General features: G+C 45.6%; 1 protein-coding gene across 1 annotated transcript in view; it reads right to left on the bottom strand.

Moving 5' to 3' along the window:
* Wdr27 (WD repeat domain 27) overlaps window positions 1-18576 on the bottom strand; it is a 90981-nt gene that overhangs the window by 35299 nt on the left and 37106 nt on the right. The window contains exons 18-22 of the mRNA XM_038338438.1: window positions 16732-16821; window positions 11378-11499; window positions 10048-10181; window positions 8004-8101; window positions 6490-6611 (exon numbers count right to left, since the gene is read on the bottom strand). Of these exons, the coding sequence (XP_038194366.1) occupies window positions 6490-6611; window positions 8004-8101; window positions 10048-10181; window positions 11378-11499; window positions 16732-16821 (566 nt within the window). The remainder of the gene's footprint in view (window positions 1-6489; window positions 6612-8003; window positions 8102-10047; window positions 10182-11377; window positions 11500-16731; window positions 16822-18576) is intronic.

The raw sequence follows: 18576 nt of genomic DNA, 5'->3' as shown, positions 1-18576 counted from the left end.
GTTCCATTTTACAAGGCAGGTCTGCAGGGCATCAAGGGTGCGAGGAGACAGGGCCTGGTTTGTTCTCTTCCTGGGTGGCAGCCCAGCATTCCTTTCTCTTACGAGTCTTCCCATCAAATATGTTCACCAGAAGCTTTAAGCTCTACTGCACGGCCTCTGTGCAGTGACCACAGTGTGCACATGTGTCTGCACAGGGCCCTGTGGACTGACCAGAGGCTTTAAGTTCTACTGCATGGCCTCTCTGCAGTGACGGCAGTGTGCACATGTGTCTGCACAGGGCCTTGTGGGCTGACCAGAGGCTTTAAGCTCTATTGCATGGCCTCTGTGCAGTGACGGCAGTGTGCATGTGTGTCTGCACTGGGCCTTGTGGGCTGACCATCTTTTGAGAGTCACTGCACTGTGGGAGGTGTTACGTTAGAAAAGATGGTTCTGCTTTGGGGTTTTTGTTGTAAATGGGGAAATACCTTGTTTAAATTCCCGAAAGTAAACATGAAGGGGTGTGGTGGAATGTGAGGAAGGGCATGAGGCCGCAGAGGCTCGCAGCGTGTTTGGTGGCTTGTACTCTGACATTTTTGTACACTGATGCGGAGCACGTCAGAGTGGCTGTGTGGGTGCTGTGGTCTGTGCTGGCCTTCCAGTCCGAGCACAGGAGCACTTAGGTCCTACTTGGCCCAAACACCAGATGTCAGTAAGAATGAAGTAGGCCAGTGCTCACTCTGTGAAGCTTAGGAGCCAATGTGGCCACTCCGGTCAGTGCCAGTGAGGCTTCTTTTGAGTGTCCCTATGCACCACCTAGAGCAGGGTCGTGAGAAAAGCCTCCAGTGGCTAATCTGGACAGGCAGGGTTTGATTCACTGTTCTTCTGTATTAACAAGAATGCCTCTGAACTGGGTTGATGGTCAGTCTTTTCTATTGCTATGTATTATTAGAAGATTAAATGCTAAATATTTATTAAATATTACTAAATCATTAAATGATTTATTTTTAGATTGAAAATATTGAGTCTTATGATCTATTGCTATCTTTAAAATCATACCAGATCTTTCTTCTTTAGTTAAAAAACTTCGCAGGTGTTCTAGTTTCTTCATGTGGCTATGGATAAAACACTGACTGACGATGGCAGCTTAGAGGAAGGAGAGACTGATTTAACAGCTCAGGAACTCGTGTGAACCTGAAGGCAAACCTGCTTGTTATTACACACAGTCTTACCTTTGACCAGGGAACTCACTCACTCAGCCAAGAAAGTCAGTAGAAACCATGGTGGAGTGTTTCTTGATGGATTGCAGTCTCATGCTTAGACAGCTTTCTTATATACCCAAGGAACACATGCCCAGTGAATGGTACTATCCATAGCAAGCTGGGCTCTCTTTGCCAATTAACAATCAAAAAACCCTCCCACAGACATGTCTCCGTCTGCCTGGGCCAGCGCTGGCTTTGCCTGTTGAGCACAACAGTCTGCTGGCAGTGCTGACCTGTGCACCACCCACAGTCTGTTGTCCCTATCTCAGCCCTGTTACAAGAATAATGACAGACTTGTGATCAGAGGCTGCATCTTCAGGAGAGGCTACACAACGTGCTTAGTTGCTAAAGGGAGGAAAACTACCAGAAAACCAGGTACACCCGACTGAGTGTGGCCTGGGGAACTTGAGGAAGGGTCTCCTCAGTTCCTGCTGCACTGGACCCTCTTAGCTTGGGGTAGGGTAGAAAAGGGTGAGCTTGTGGCACTACCAAGGGAAGAGAGCCAGGCCAGTTGGCACATCCGGAGATCAAAATGATGCTAATTCTATCCATGGGATATGAAACACTGGGTTCCACTATTGTTGGAGGAATGAGCTGTTTCTGCCAGGGTGGAAAGCACTCATCTTTGTGGAACAGTGGGGAAGCAGAAGTAGGATTCCTCACATCACAGCATGTTCACAGGTTAGAAATTAGCAGGGTGGGATCTTGCTCTGAGGTCACCACTCCCTTTACTCCAGTTCTTAATCAGTTTATCTCCGTGAACACAGGACTTAGCTCCATCCCACTTCCTGGCACCCCTTTTCTCCTCAAATTATACATTTTATGTTTTTCCTTGCTCAGCTTGCTCCTCATTATAAATCTTATGAGTGCTAATAACCACACGACAGAGTCTATGCTAGGCTGTTTTGAGATTTCCTCTGCCAATGGAATTAACCCAAATCTCTTCACTTTAGCCTCAGGTAGAATCTTTGGTCAAGGGCAAAAAACAGCCACATTCTTCACGAAACTATCACATAAATGATCTCTGTGCCACGTATTATTCTTCTCGTGAACTCTCTGGAGCCAGGCCCTCGCAGTTCATCAGACCACACTCAGCACGGCAGTCATCCATGCTCCTGCTAGGATGGCCCATTAAGCAGCACTTCAAGCATTCCACTGCTTTTCTAATCCACAGTCCCAAGGTCCACCCCTTCAAACAAGTGCATGGTCAGGTCTATCACAGCAACACCCCAGGCCCTAGTACCAACTTGTCTTAGTTAGGGTTTCTATTTCTGTGAAAAGACACCATGACCATGGCAACTTCTATAATGGAAAAGCATTTAACTGGAATGGTCTACGTTTTCATGATTTAGTCCATTATCATTAAGGTGTGACTTGGTGGTATGCAGGCAGACATGGTGCTGGAGAAGGAGCTGAGGATCCTACATCTTGACCCACAGGCCACAGGGTCTGAGTGGTACACTGAGTGGATCTTGAGAAAAGGAGACCTCAAAGCCCACCCCCACAGTGATACACTTCCTCCAACAAGGCCACACCTATTCCAACAAAGCCAAGTCTCCTAATAGTGCCACTCCTTATGAGCTTATGGGGGCCAATTACATCCAAACTATCACAGCAACCAGTCTCCACTTCCTGCACTCTGTTCCTATGAATGTGCTCCTGGTACCTCCCTACTTTCTTTACCCTTTGTCCACATGCATAAGAAGATAAAGATTGCCGGGCAGTGGTGGCGCACGCCTTTAATCCCAGCACTCGGGAGGCAGAGGCAGGCGGATCTCTGTGAGTTCGAGACCAGCCTGGTCTACAAGAGCTAGTTCCAGGATAGGCTTCAAAGCTACAGAGAAACCCTGTCTCGAAAAACCAAAAAAAAAAAAAAAAAAAAAAAAAAAAAAAAAAAAAAAAAGAAGATAAAGATTGGGACTGTGATTACACATTCTTCTGGTGAGAGCAAGAGTTCCTCAGGCACAGAGACCTTGCTTTGTACCTATATATTCAGGAATACTATCAATCTGAATACCTACTTACAGATATTTTAAGTTAATAAAGAGTGTACAAATGTACATGTTCACAAACATGTATGGATACATGTGTACACACATGCATACCAACATTAAGGTGAGGAAGATAATATAAGTACTCACAAATTTAACCAAGATACTAGAAATGAGTACTAAATTAAGAGTTTGTCATAAAGACATGGAACTGCCTTCCCACCCCATGGCTATTTCATTCCAAGTTTAGAGAGAGAAAGACCACTTTAAACACAATATTAACAATAAAATCTACTCTCATCAAAGAAATGAACTACTGAAAATCTTTATGTTAAATCAGCTAGCTCGTGAAGAAAACAGATCAATTTTAAGAATATTTCATATTCATTCCTTTTTCATACATGCATACTATCCAACCCAAATCCTCTCTCCTACTTCCTCCTGTTCTCAATTCTTCCCCCTCCACCTTCATGGCTACTGGTTCTTCACATCCCACCAAGTCTAATTGGTGCTGCCTGTGTGTACATGGTTATGGGGTCACTGTTTGGAGCATGGGCAATGTATCATCAGCTATAGCCCCACAGAAACATTACTCCCCACTTCAGGCAGTCATTGATTATCAATAACCACCCCGAGCAGAGCCTTACATGTCCCTCTCCCATTCACGCTGGGATTCACCTGGCTGGATCTTGTTCAGGTTAGCACAGTGCTATGAGCAATGGCCATGCCATGTCTAGAACACAGCTATGAGCAATGGCCATGCCATGTCTAGAACACAGCTATGAGCAATGGCCATGCCATGTCTAGAACACAGCTATGAGCAATGGCCATGCCATGTCTAGAACACAGCATTTCACAGCACAACTTCCCATCCCCTGGCTCTTACATCCCTTCTATTCCCTTTTCCAAAATGCTCCTGGGTCTTTGGGGCAGGAGGGGAAGATTTGATACAGACGTCCTTCTTAGGGGTGAGCCCTCTTGTTCTTAGCACTTTGACCAACCCTGAGTCTGCGCTGACTGTAGCCCATTGCCAAAAGAAGCTTCTCTGACCAAGGTTTGGACCAGTAATCTATGGGTACAAACATAAATATTTAGAAGACAGTTCAGCAATGTATCCATTTAAGAAAATAATCTTAGTAGTTTCCCCCTCCCCCCAGGGCCTATGGCATTCTGGGCCACGGGCCTTTGTGACCAGGTTTATAGTACCAGGCCTGAGTTCCTCCCAGAAAGTAGGTGGTCACACCCATAGCAGTCACGCCACCATTGCACAGGAAGTGCATCTTACCCAGTGGGTCAGCATTATAACATGCAGGGTCCACTACTACACAGGTGGTCTACATAGCACCTTACTATGATAGATGGCTAGCAGGAAGTGAGCGTTCAGGATAGTTCCAGCTTGTTTATCAATGTCCTACAACCAGTGTGTAGGCAATGAGTCACCATCTAGCTATGGAAGGAAGACAAAAGCAATGGCAACAGCCTGGGTTATTTGTGGGCCTCGGAAGCCTTTTGACCAGAAACTCATGGAGAAGTCTCCCAACCCTAGCACTGAAAGACTGCAAGTCCCAGGTGAGCCTGAGCTATGTAATGAAAGACTGTCTTAAAGTAAAATCACACTGGGTGATGGTGGTGCATGCCTTTAATCCCAGCACTCAGGAAGCAGACACAGGCAGATCTCTGTGAGTTCAAAGCCAGCCTGGTCTGGTCTACAGAGTGAATTCCAGGAAAGCCAGGGCTATATAGAGAAACCCTGCCTCATAGATAAATTAATTAATTAATTAATCAATTAATTAAATATCACATCTTTAGTTTAAAAAAATAAACAAACAAAAATAGGAGCCAGGAAAATACCTCAGAGGGTAAAACTGTTTGCCTTGCAAGCCTGACTATCTGAGTTCAGCGCTCTAGAGCCCATGAACTGCCTGTGGTCACAGCTGCCTATAATCTCAGCACTCCTACAGGGAAATGGGCGTCAGAGCTCCTGGAAGCTTGCAGGCCAGGGACAAACAACAGAGAGACCCTGCACTGAGTAAGGTTCAAGGCAAGGACTGCCACTCAAAGTCTTTCTCTGACCTTATGTGTGTCATGGTACATGTACACACTCACACACAAACACATACATATATATCACACACATACACAGATCTTTTTAAAGTCAGCTTTTCTTATAAGTCTTAGATGGCCTCTAGGTAATGAGTTACTTTGGGACTGCCCTGGTTGGTTGTTCTCATTGTTGTTTTGTTTTGTTTCATCAAATTCGGCACAAACTAGAATTACCTGAGAAGAGGAACCTCCATTAAAAAATACCTCCATCAGATTGTCTGTGTGGCATTTTCTTGATTAACAATTAATGTGGGAGGGCCCAGCCACTGTGGGTGGTGCCACCCCTCGTCAGGGGTTGCCTAAGTTGTTTAAGAAACTAAGCTGACCAAAGGGAAGCAAGCCAGTAAGCAGCACTCCTCCATGGCTTATGCATCAATTTCTGCCTCCAGGTTCCTCTCTTGAGCTCCTGCCCTGGCTCCCCTGCAGGATGTGACTACAAACTGCAAGCTGAAATAAATGCTTTTCTCTCCAAGTTGCTTTTGGTCAGGATATGTTATGACAGCAATAGAGTCCTATCTAAGAGAGGACTTGGTCCGTTAAACTATCAATTAGCCTTGCCTTCCAACACACTGAGGACAGCTTTAAAACCCACTATATCTCAAAGAGGACAATTGTATCCAACAGTGCAAGGAGAATCTGTGATGCAGAGACCACCACAGCCTGCAACAGCTGTGACTGCCACTCATCCCCATCACACACACACCAGACCTAACCCAGCTTTAGTGAGAATGCATGCCAGTCACACACTTAGACGGATCCACAACCAATAAAAGACAAAGAACAAACAGTCCCATGCATGGGCTAGAAATGTGGCCCATGCACTGCTCCGGAGAGGACCTGAGTGGCTCCAATCACCCACACTGGATAGCCTACAAGCCCCTCGAACTCCAGCTTCACGACAATCTAACATCTCTGCACCCAAGAACATGGGCACCCACACACACATACACACATAATTTAAAAATACTATAAAATAAATAAATAAATCTTTAAGAAATCTGTAGCAAAGGAAGAAAGTATAATATAATATGATGATCCAAAAAAGCAAATATTGGACCTGGCAGTAGTTATAAATTTGTATCATAACATATGTGTAACTGTTAAATACATTAAGCTTAGAATTAAAATTCTAATAGTTCTACTATCTACAAACTTACTTTATTCTGACAAATTTGATGGGCAGGCCGTGAATGGACTTCAGCTATCACCGCAGCACTGCGGCCAACATTGAGGTCAAAAACTTCCACAGCCCGGTCCCGGCCGGCTGTGAGTACGATGTCTGCAGGATTTCAGTCAAGGGATCACCTCGGCAATCTCACCTAGGGGCACACAGTTCTACCCACTTCAATAAAAAAAAAAATGGGGACCTCACAAGGCTCAGAACTGAATCATTAGTAAGGAATTTCTGAAGGTGGAGAGAAAACAATGAGAGCAACTCTACCAGTTAGAGCTCCCAGCGAGGGCCAGAGCAGAAGGGCAGCAGTGAGGGGGACAGCACATGGCACAAGACACAGTGGGGACATCCACCAGGGACTGGAATGCATAGTGTGAGCGGAGGATGAAGAGACAGAGCACAGCCCTCTATGTGGCTAGTCACCAACACAAGTTGTGAACTCACACCATGCCCTGTCAAAAGCCATCTGCTGAGTTTTGCCAGCCCAGTGCCTGTAATCCAAGCATGACTACACCAGGGACAGTGTACAAGGATGCCTACAGCAGGGACAGTGTATAAGGATGCCTACAGCAGGGACAGTTTACAAGGACATCCACAGCAGGTGACAGTGTACAAGGACGTCCACAGCAGGTGACAGTGTACAAGGACATCCACAGCAGGTGACAGTGTACAAGGACATCCACAGCAGGTGACAGTGTACAAGGACATCCACAGCAGGTGACAGTGTACAAGGATGTCCACAGCAGGTGACAGTGTACAAGGATGTCCACAGCAGGTGACAGTGTACAAGGACATCCACAGCAGGTGACAGTGTACAAGGATGTCCACAGCAGGTGACAGTGTACAAGGACATCCACAGCAGGTGACAGTGTACAAGGATGTCCACAGCAGGTGACAGTGTACAAAGACGTCCACAGCAGGTGACAGTGTACAAGGACATCCACAGCAGGTGACAGTGTACAAGGATGTCCACAGCAGGTGACAGTGTACAAGGACATCCACAGCAGGTGACAGTGTACAAGGACATCCATCCACAGCAGGTGACAGTGTACAAGGACATCCACAGCAGGTGACAGTGTACAAAGACGTCCACAGCAGGTGACAGTGTACAAGGATGTCCACAGCAGGTGACAGTGTACAAGGACGTCCACAGCAGGTGACAGTGTACAAGGACATCCATCCACAGCAGGTGACAGTGTACAAGGACGTCCACAGCATGTGGGTCAGTTTACTAAGAAAATGCACTAGATGACTGTGTATTACTCACCCTGCTGTGTCATAACCCTGACTGTTTTCCCTTGGAGGTTCCTCCTATTATTAAGATAAGGTTACTTCACCTACAATTGCTGCACAAGATCCCACACTTCTCAAGGAGAAACATCCGTCTGTCCTTTTTGCCTAGCAGAATGCCTGCAGCTTTTCAAATGCCCCAGAAAGGGCTTTGCCAGAAAGTGATGCTTAGTGCAAGGCACAGCCACTGAGTAGGAGGAAGGATACGGGAATAAAAGTCGTTCACTGCAGACAGGGTGGTCATGTCCGCCCCACTGGTTAAAGGGAGCCTGAAAACAGGTTTATACCTGCTTTTGGGTTTATACCTGGAAAAAAGTGGGGAGATTACCAGTGTTTTTACTTCTGACTACAACTAAACATTCTACATTTAAAAGGATAAAAATGAAAATAAAGCGTTGTTATTGCTTAGTCATATGTTTTAATAGTAAGGGAATGAGTGAATAAGACACACCAATATTCCTTTGGGAAATTAATTCAATTTTCTATCTGAAATTCTGGGTGGTTTTTTTCTCTAGAATACCTCATGAAAATAACAGCCCAAAATAACTCATTCCTAACTACGGGAAAGCAAGTTTGTCTCTTAATTCTAAAATAATTATATATTCCCTTATAAGTACTCACCCAGTTACACAGTGCTTGATATCTTATCCTAACTATTAGTCCTTACTCCTTTCAGAAGGGTAACATGAGCATCAGGTGTTGCTTTAATAGGCACATGATCTGCCGGGCGGTGGTGGCGCACGCCTTTAATCCCAGCACTCGGGAGGCAGAGGCAGGCGGATCTCTGAGTTCGAGACCAGCCTGGTCTACAAGAGCTAGTTCCAGGACAGGCTCTAGAAACTACAGGGAAACCCTGTCTCGAAAAACAAAAAAACAAAAAAACAACAAAAAAAAAATAGGCACATGATCTTAACCATGGAAATAATTTCCTCAGGGGAAATAACTGGTAGGCCAGCCCAGCAAGGATTCTCAACCCAGCCCAAGCACAGTTTGGCAAGGACAAGACATAAAGAATGTCAACAGGGTCAGACCAGTGGCACAGAGGAGCTAGGCCAGGCCTGGGCAGACGCTGCGCTGTCCAGGGTGAGGAACACACGGTGTTATCCAACGGGTGGTGGAGGGCACTGCCTGGAGGAGCACTGTGTCTGGGGCTGAGAAACTCCGGAATGGGTCTCAGAGCAACAGACTCCAGGAGCAGGCCCAGGCGACCATACAGAAGCAGAAACAGAGTGCAGTCAAGTCTCGAGGGAAGCTTGAGAATAAATGTTTCAGTACAGAATGGGGGTCACACAGATGCCACGATGAAGCACAGCTTCAGTTACACAGAAGGATGGCTGAGGAAGAAGTCACCTTGTCTGGGAAAACGTGTTAAAACTAGGAAACGTTAGGGTGAGGGAAGGCTCTCCTGAAAGGTAGCCAGGCAGAGGTATGCAGAAGAACAAAGAACCCGGCACTGCACATTCAGCCCACCACACGAGTTCTAGGTACAGCAAACAGCAGCTCCTCACTCTGGCTTGAGTCATTTATACCTGCTGTGATGAGACGATGTGTCCTGCTATAATGACAAAGACGTTAAGAAAAATTACAGTGGCCGACATCCGAGAAATTGTACGGATTCTAACAGGCATCTGCAAGTCACTCGCCAGGATGTATTGTTGCCTGTGCTCCTATCAATTCCCCTGATTAGGAAAGTCAAATATGTAAGTGAGCATTGTGATGAATATTCTGTCAGACATTTTAGTATAAACCCATATTTATGCAAAAATAATTTACTTTAAATATCAAAAATTCTCATTATTATTAGATATTCCCCTATGTAATATATCACTGTTTGTACTGACTTACAGAATATGTGTACCACTGTTCCACTATGCACTAAGTTTCCCAGCATTTCCACGTTATAGCGAATGCACACACTCCTTTCATCCATCTCTCCATTCGTCCACAGCTATCTTCTTAAGATAATTAAAGAACAGGGATACAGAGGCAGAGGCAGAGATGCCCTCAGAGCACCACCTACGATGACCCAGCTCCTGCTCCTGTGGAGCGGCAAAGTGACGTCTGGGAGCAAAGTGAGCGACCAAAGGGTTCGAGCAAAGCCGGATGCGATGTGAGACCGCAGAAACAACCAAGGAGCAAGTAACTGAAACTTCTGCCTTCCTTCTTTTATAAAATTTTAAGGTGTGTATCTCTAGAAATAAAGAGGTGGGACGGGATCAGAAGGGCTGCAGGCAGGGAGGAGGCCACCTACCTCCGCATGTCATCCCTGCAGAGGTCAATGTGGTACTTTAGGAGCCAAAGTTCAGGACCAGAAGACAGCAGTAGGAAAGCATCCATGTAGTAGAACTGTGCAGACGTTATTGGCTTGGGGAGAGACTCTGGACCCTGTGAAGTGGACAGCTGTGAGCACTGCTGTATGCTGTAGTGGTCTCCCCACCCCTCCTCACACTCCCGTCCTCACCCTGAACACACGTCTCGTCACAGCAGCTCAGAAAATGGGGAAACGGGGGTAAATGAAACATGGAGTATCAAGGATGAAATTGAGAACAAGATTTGGAACATGGTTCTAGATGTCTACTACCAACTTTGTGTCTAATGGCCAGGCAGGCCCAGCTCTGGTAGAGCCCACCCCTTCCTCTGGGGCTGCTGAGAACTCCCTAAAGGGTGCTGACTCTGAGCTCCCCACAGGAGTGACTTGTGAGGCGAGGAATCTGACTATGGCAGCTGACGAGCAGTGCAGCCCAGCATTACCAGGGAGCACTGCATCCTTGGGTCAGCAGTCCTGGAGAAGGGCAAGCTTCAGAGCACAGTTTCCACCACTTTCACCTACTGTTAAGTTTAAACACTATAGTCAAATACCAGTTTAAAAATCACAGTCGAAAAGTCAGCTCTCTGACTGTTCTAAATGCTCACCACTCCTGGGTTAGGTCCTGATTTGTGAGCAGAAGCAGCATTTCTTAGCACCCCTCCTCTTTCCATCTCAGTAGTGAGATTTTGTGCTGTCTCTTTTTCCCCATGCTATTTCCAAATAACCTTACATAATTCATTTAAACAAGTCCTCTTGTCCATCATTATTGCCTCTACGATATAATGGTGAACTAACATAAAACTGTCCATGTTAACTCACCTTTGGGGATGTGTGAACAAGACCCCCAAGGCCATTGTAACCCATACGTTTTAAGAGAATTTATCTTAACTGGGAGATTTTTAACTTTCAGATATTGTCAATTAAAAAATTAATAGTTTTAAAAAAAACTATCCATGTTTTGCTATGGGTATTGTTGGCATTTTCATACCATTACAAATGCAAATATATATATGAAATGTATTTGTCAATGTACATATCACACACCAGGAGTATGTTCCCATGTGTTATATATGCATACATTTCATATGTGAATGAATATAAGAAACTGTCCCACCATCGTGCTTCTATGGTAGTGAAACAGCTTCTCATTCTACCTATTGCTGGTCTTCCCTACAGGGAGGCAGACAGTTGTGACTGTGCATGGCTTGGGATCACTAAGCAGTTTGTCTGACATCACTACCCGCCATGACATATGTGCTCATGGACACATTACCAAAAGCAGCATGAGTTCTGTCCTGTGAACTGACCACACCCTCAGTGTCCGGTCCCGGCCTGTAGACAGCAGCCATCTCTTGTCGTGGCTCCAGCAGACGGTGCTCACAGCTCCATCATGACCTAAGTATTGGGGATAAAGGGAGAACCAGAACAGGCCAGAACTCCCTCTTCTCAAGGAGGAAGGGAGGCAGTTTCTCGCTGTGAGGCAGGTGGACCAGGCCCAGTGTCAGACGACTTTGCACTGAAGGCCTATTGGTGGGGCTTGTAGAGGAAGCCTTTCTAAAATCTCATGTTTCTTAAAGATGAAGTTCTGACTGTGTGTGTCCAGGCATGCCTTTAATTCCAGCACTTGGGAGGCAGAGGCAGAGGCAGGCAGATCTCTGTGAGTTTCAGCCCCCTCCACACACACACACAAAAAGAGAGCATTTTCTTTTGGTTTCAAAGGGAGAAAATAGAAGACTTCACTGAAGATTGGAAATACTCTCATCATTTGCTCTGGCCAATGGCTGCTTTGGCTGCTGGTTTACACAGGCGCTAGCACACCTGTAGATAGCACTTGCTAGGAAACCCACAGGTGCTAGCACACCTGTAGATAGCACCTGCTAGGAAACCCACAGGTGCTAGCACACCTGTAGACAATACCTGCTAGGGAACCCACAGGCGCTAGCACACCTGTGGACAGCACCTCCTAGGGAACCCACAGGCAGATGAAACTGCCCTTCAGTCCCCATAATCTTTCAGTGATGCAGTCCCTACTCCAGTCTTTTTCTGACAAGGAACATGCTGCCTCCTAACCCCATCTTTGCCTTCCTCATCTCTATGAGGCAAACTTGAGACCATGGCTACCTGAGTGATCTGAGAAACCTAACAGCCTGACGATTCGTAGAGCCAGATACTTAGAGACAACATCATGAGTTCTTCCCTGGGAGAACCAGTGGAAACAGGCAGACAGGGATCTGGAGGCTGCGGTGTCAGGCGTGCACCAGGGTATCAGTAACCCAAGACTTGCTGAACCATCACATTTCGTCCCAGAGTGCTATGCGGTGAAAACTGCAGAGTAAGGAACCGCAACGCTGACAAGAATCTAGCTAACAGGATCCCCCACTCAGGCTCGTCTCAGCACAAGAACTGCCGTCAGTAAATTAGTATCACCGGAGCATGCTAGCCAGAAAACCACCAAAATAAAAATGGAAAGCCAGAAGAGAATTGTAAGTAGGATGACGCTCTGAACAGGCTTCAAAACAGCAAAAAAAGTTACCACGCAGAAAAATTATGTCAAATGGCTTTGCTGCCCTCTAGTGTCGAGTTCTGGCATTTTCACAAACGTGCAAAGGACCTGTCCAATGCCCAAAGAACACTTACCACTGCTCATTGGGAGTGTAAAGTGGGCACTATGGAAATCTGTGTGGAAGTTCTCAGAGAGCTAGAAATGAATCTACCACATGATCTAGCTATAGCATTCTATACCCAAAGGACTCTGTATCCTACTACAGATATACTTCCTCATCCAGTTCTCCACGGCTTAATCATAAAAGCCTCGGTGTCTATGTATAATGCAGTATGATTATACAATAGAATATTATTCGGCTGTTAATAAAAATGAGATTATGAAGTTCTCAGGTAAATGGATGAGGATGGGAGCAATCATCCTGAGTGAGGTAACCCAGACCCCAAAACATGATGTGCCATGTTTTCTCTAATTCTTTAGATACGTGTGTGTCATCTGGAATATCTACAGAGGCCAGGAAATTAGTAAGGAGCCATGGGTGGAGTTCTCAAGGGAGCAGGTATAGAATGAAGTGTTAAAGAGGTAAAAGGTGGTGATAGAAATGGGAGGTTCAACTGGGTGGGGTTGGGAAGAAGAGCAGAGGAGGAAACACAGAGGAAATGACACTTAGAGACCTTTGAAAGAATCACATGGAAGCCTACTACTGTAGAAGCTTCTTAAAATATATACTTACACATATAAGAAGACTCACATATGGAGCGACTCAAAAGGAGGTGACAAGCCCGTACCATAGGCCAACAAATGAAAGGCCCAATGTCCAGAATGGTCACCACTTCAGGAGCTGGTGACCACTGGGATCCCACAGACCCTCAGACATCCCAGGCCATTGCCAATGTTATTAGTTACCATACAGAAATTGATGGTAAGTCTTACTGAAAAGACACCACCTACTTAAGTCACATAATGTAAAGAAACTGGTCTGGAAAAGCATCTGGAAGTTTCTTCTAGACTGGCTAGCTTTCATGGTCCTGTGAGGTGCTATGTATGTTAGCAAAGAAAGGAGAAGTAATCATAAATCTTATCTGACTGTAAACTATGAAAGCTACAATCATGGTGGGCCTGACAGGACATGTCCACTGATACAACAGGGTATCAATGTCATGGGGATAAACCAACTACTTTCTGATTGCATCTAAGGCCCATCCATCAATTGAAAGCCAAACAAATCAGACCTAAGAATCTATGGCTAGACAGGTCATAGGCCCTGGGGGAGAACATAATACCATTGTTCTGATAAATGGCCACAGTGTTACACTGACTCCTAGTGACCTTTTTTTCTTATATCCTTAGATTAGTGTACCTCTCAACCTTCACCAAATTCACTTCTTTCTTCAAGAGGAGGTGATTGCCACAGAGACCCATAACTGGTAAGGGTGCAGAGACAATAAGAGACTGGGAAATGCTCACCCTGAATGGGACAACTGTTTCACCCACTTCCTCCCAAGGCTCAGGAGTCCTTTCAGAAGGAACATAAAAGCTATAGAGCCAGGGTGGCATATGACACAAGGACACTGTTTCCAGGCACAGCAGGGCACTTGACCTACGAACTCACAGCAGGTGTGACAGCATTCATAAGACCTTCTGTATATGTGCTGCTTTTATTGGTTAATGAATGAAGCTGTTTTGGCCTATGGCAGGACAGAATATAGCCAGACTGAAAGAAAGAGAGAGAGAGAGAGAGAGAGAGAGAGAGAGAGAGAGAGAGAGAGAGGGAGGGAGGGAGGGAGGGAGGGAGGGAGGGAGGGAGGGAGGGAGGGAGGGAGAGAGAGAGAGAGAGAGAAAGAGAGAGAGAGAGAGAGAGAGAGAGAGAGAGAGAGTAGTTAGAGTCAAAGAGACACCATGTAGCTGTTGAAGGAGAAAGATGTCTACCAGTAGGCCACAGTCTTGTGGTGATATGCAGAATGATAGAAATGGGTTAATTTGAGATGGAAGAGCTAGCTAAATATATGCCTGAGACACAGATCAAATAGTATTGTAATTAATATAGTTTCTGTGTGATTATTCGGGTCTGGGTGGCTGGAAAACAAACGAGCAGCCTCTGTTTACAAACTGGTGTCTAACATCCAATCTGTACTATGTAATATGCAACTACATCCACATAAAACATGAGAGAGCTTGAAATAAATTCTAGACACAAAAGAACAGAGTCGAGCATGACTTCTGGTAGCAGCATTTTCTCAGGTGGACTCTATTTGCTAGAAGTAAGCAGATTCCTTTAAGAGAAGGTTTCCTGACTGTTTTAGCAGCAAAAACTGTGCAGTTCCTTTAAGAGCTGGCTTCCTGGTTCATGCTGGTCCTGTTATGAAGCACTTAAATGAACTCTGTGAGTTGTTTGTTACATGTTGCTTAATAGCAACATACATCCACTGCATCCCTGGAGCTGGAGTGGTGATCATAGCTCACAGAGGTAGTGAACATGCCTCCACCATGTTAGACTGGGCAGAGTAAACAGGCAGGGCCACGGAGTTGGTCTTGGCCATTCTTGCTTAGCAGTTTTTAAAAAAGGCGTTCCTGGTCAGAAAATGATAACAGCTACACAATAAAGACAGATTCAAACAAAAATAAGCCTCTAAATGGGTCATAGTGTGTTTTCTTTTCTGTCCAGGGCTGCTCCTTAAAGTGTTAAGCAGCTAAGCGTCATTACTAAGACTAAGGCTGCTTTGCTTTTTGGCCCAGCCCAGTCCAACATGGTGGGGCAGAGGTCTGTTTAGTGCGAGCCATACTCACTGCCCCATGTCCAGGCACACAGCGGGTCTGTGCTGCCATACTCACTGCCCCATGTCCAGGCACACAGGGGTCTGTGTTGCCATGCTCACTGCCCCATGTCCAGGCACACAGCGGGTCTGTGCTGCCATACTCACTGCCCCATGTCCAGGCACACAGCGGGTCTGTGTTGCCATGCTCACTGCCCCATGTCCAGGCACACAGCGGGTCTGTGTTGCCATGCTCAATGCCCCATGTCCAGGCACACAGCGGGTCTGTGCTGCCATACTCACTGCCCCATGTTCAGGCACACAGCGGGTCTGTGCTGCCATTAAGCAAGTTGTAGCACTCTACTCACAAACCCCACTTAAATGCTCTGTAGCCAGACCTTCCAAAGGAGTCAGAGCTGTTTGTTGGTGAAATATGATACTTCCATTTTGAAACTCTGCGGCTTTTGTTTTTGTTTTTTTTGTTTGTTTGTTTTGTTTTCTGATAATGCTGAATCGGGAAAATCTCTCTTAAAGGAGACACAGCATCAAGCTGAGCTTAACTCTATCCTTTTGCATCTAGAATTCCTTTTTAAGCTCTCTCAGGTTTTAAGTGGATTTAGTTGGCCACGTCAGCATACCAATTTGTTGTAAAGAGGCTGTTTGTTTGTTCCCAGCTGCTCAGCCTTGAAATAACCACACAGAAACTGTATTAATTAAATCACTGCTTAGCCAATCACTTAAGCATATTGCTAGCTAGCTCTTACATCTTAATTTAATCCATTTCTATTAATCTGTGTATTGACACGTGGCTGTGTCTTACCGTCAAGGTTCAGTATGTCTGTCCCCAGCGGTGGCTTCATGGCTTCTCCTTGACTCTGCCTACTCTATTAATATAAATAAATATGTATATATATATATATATATACATATATATAGCCTGGCTATATTCTGCTAAGCCATTTGCTGAAAGCAGCTTCTTTATTCATTAACCAATAAAAGCAACACATATACAGAAGGACTTTCCACACCAATCCATTATAAATCCTACCAAATTTCAAACTACACTTTGTGAAAATGTTTTATTAAAATTAAACATATCTCTGTAAAAGTGGACTTCCTTTACTACCCCAAACCATTCACATGCTGACTTTTACCCACAAGGGCCCTAGCTATAGCTGCTTTGTCTTACAGAACATATGCACTGGCAAGGACACAGGCTCCACCTGGTTTAGTAGCTGGCTCTGATCTGTTCCAGAAGCCGAAGCCCACTAAGAGCCACTGTGTACTAAACTGGAGCTCAGTCTGCTGCTGGCAAGTATAGCCCACAACACCCACCCTCCTTCACCTCCCATTCCTCAAGATTTAGGATACCTGAAAAAGCAGCAGGTGTTCCAGAAAGGCTAGCATCAAAGACCAGGGAAAGATGGTTAGCTAAGCCACAGGCCAACCGTTGTCCATCCCCTGTTTAAAAAATAAAAAATAAATAGCTCAATAAAATCGTAACAGGGGAATCCCACTGATAACCGATTGTTAACATGGAGAACATTCAGATAATCAGTCATTTCTCAGGTAGTGAAGCATCTGAAAGAACACATAACAAGACTCCCAAGGTCTATCCGGCCTTGAGCCAGCCCTCACCAGAACCCTCACAGAGCAGCTGTCTCTGGGACCATTGCAGCCTTCTGCTCACAGAAGATACGCAAAGGGACACGGCTGAGCCCCAGGCTGCAGGGCTGTTGTATTGCAAGAGCACAACACTGAAAGTGGGGATCTTCACCAAATATGCAGCTTCATAAAGTGAGCACAACAAACATCAGAGACGCCCACTGACAGCAGTGCACACTCAGTTGTCAAAAGGTATTTGTCTAGAATTATCTGGAGAGTTCCTTTATCCAGAGTGATAACCTGTGATGACTTCTAGATGACCCACTAAAAACACTCTGAGGTCACAGAGCCACAGATACTCACAAACTGCCACTTCACCCCCTTCAAACACTATCAAGAAAAATGTGAGGGCCCATAAAGCTTTGGGAGGAAGGCAGCTGGGGTACGTTTGAGAACACAGCAGCATCTGGGAGGTCGAGCGCTGCTCTTCCCTGTGAGACAGGGTCCACCTGAGGGACAGACACAACTCACAGTGTCAAGACCACCTTGTGATCCCTCTGTGGTCACATATCTATCTTCTGTCTATGAAAAGCCATCTTACCAGGCTCCTGTGTGGAGGGGTCATCATGAAAAACATATGTGTATCATCGTGGCAGTACTGAAGGGCAGAAGTGTCCTGTGATGGCCCTTGTCAAGTACAATTGAAGCCTCACCTCACTCTAGAGCCAACCACTGCTTTTGAAAATCAGTACCAATGTGATGACTTATCTTCACTGTCAACTTGACTACATCTGAAATCAACTAAAACCCAAGCTGGGCACACTTGTGGGGGATTTCTTGATTGCATCATTTGAGGTGGGAAGACCCACCCTAAGTCTGGATCAGCTGAGGTGGGAAGGCCTATCCTAAGTCCAGATAAGTTGAGACAGGAAGACCCACCCTATGTCTGAATCAGTTGAGATAGGAAGACCCACCCTAAGTCTGGATCAGTTGAGGTAAGAAGACCCACCCTAAGTCTGGGTCAGTTGAGGTAGGAAGACCCATGTAGATGGAGCTGTGGGCTGCTTCCCGCCACCCGGCTAGCTTTACCCAAAATAATTACACGGAAACTGTATTCATTTAAACACTGCCTGACCCATTAGTTCTAGTCTCTTATTGGCTAATTCTCATATCTTGCTTAACCCATATTTAGTAATCTATGTAGCACCACAAGGGGTGGCTTACCAGGAGAGATCTTAACCTGCTTCCGTCTTGGAGAGGAGAGGCATGGCGTCTGCCTATGACTGCCTAAAGCGTCTGCCTTTTCTCTCCCAGAATTCTGTTCTGTCTACTCTGCCTACCTAATTTTCTGTCCTATTAAAGGGCCAAGGCAGTTTCTTTATTAACCAATAAAAGTAACACATAGACAGATGACTCTCCTTCATCAGACCCACCCTAAGTCTGGATCAGTTGAGGTAGGAAGGCCCACCCTAAGTCTGGATCAGTTGAGATAGGACAAGGCACCCTAAGTCTGGATCAGTTGAGGTGGGAAGACCCACCCTAAGTCTGGGTCACACCTGGTGGCAACCTGCACAAAATGATATGAAAGAAGGGAGCTCTTGCTTTTTGCCT

The sequence above is a fragment of the Arvicola amphibius genome, chromosome 8 (assembly GCF_903992535.2).
Source record: "Arvicola amphibius chromosome 8, mArvAmp1.2, whole genome shotgun sequence".
In the NCBI taxonomy this organism is placed as follows: domain Eukaryota; kingdom Metazoa; phylum Chordata; class Mammalia; order Rodentia; family Cricetidae; genus Arvicola; species Arvicola amphibius.
Note: the sequence above shows the minus strand (reverse complement) of the source record. Positions and strands in the feature narration are given on the sequence as shown.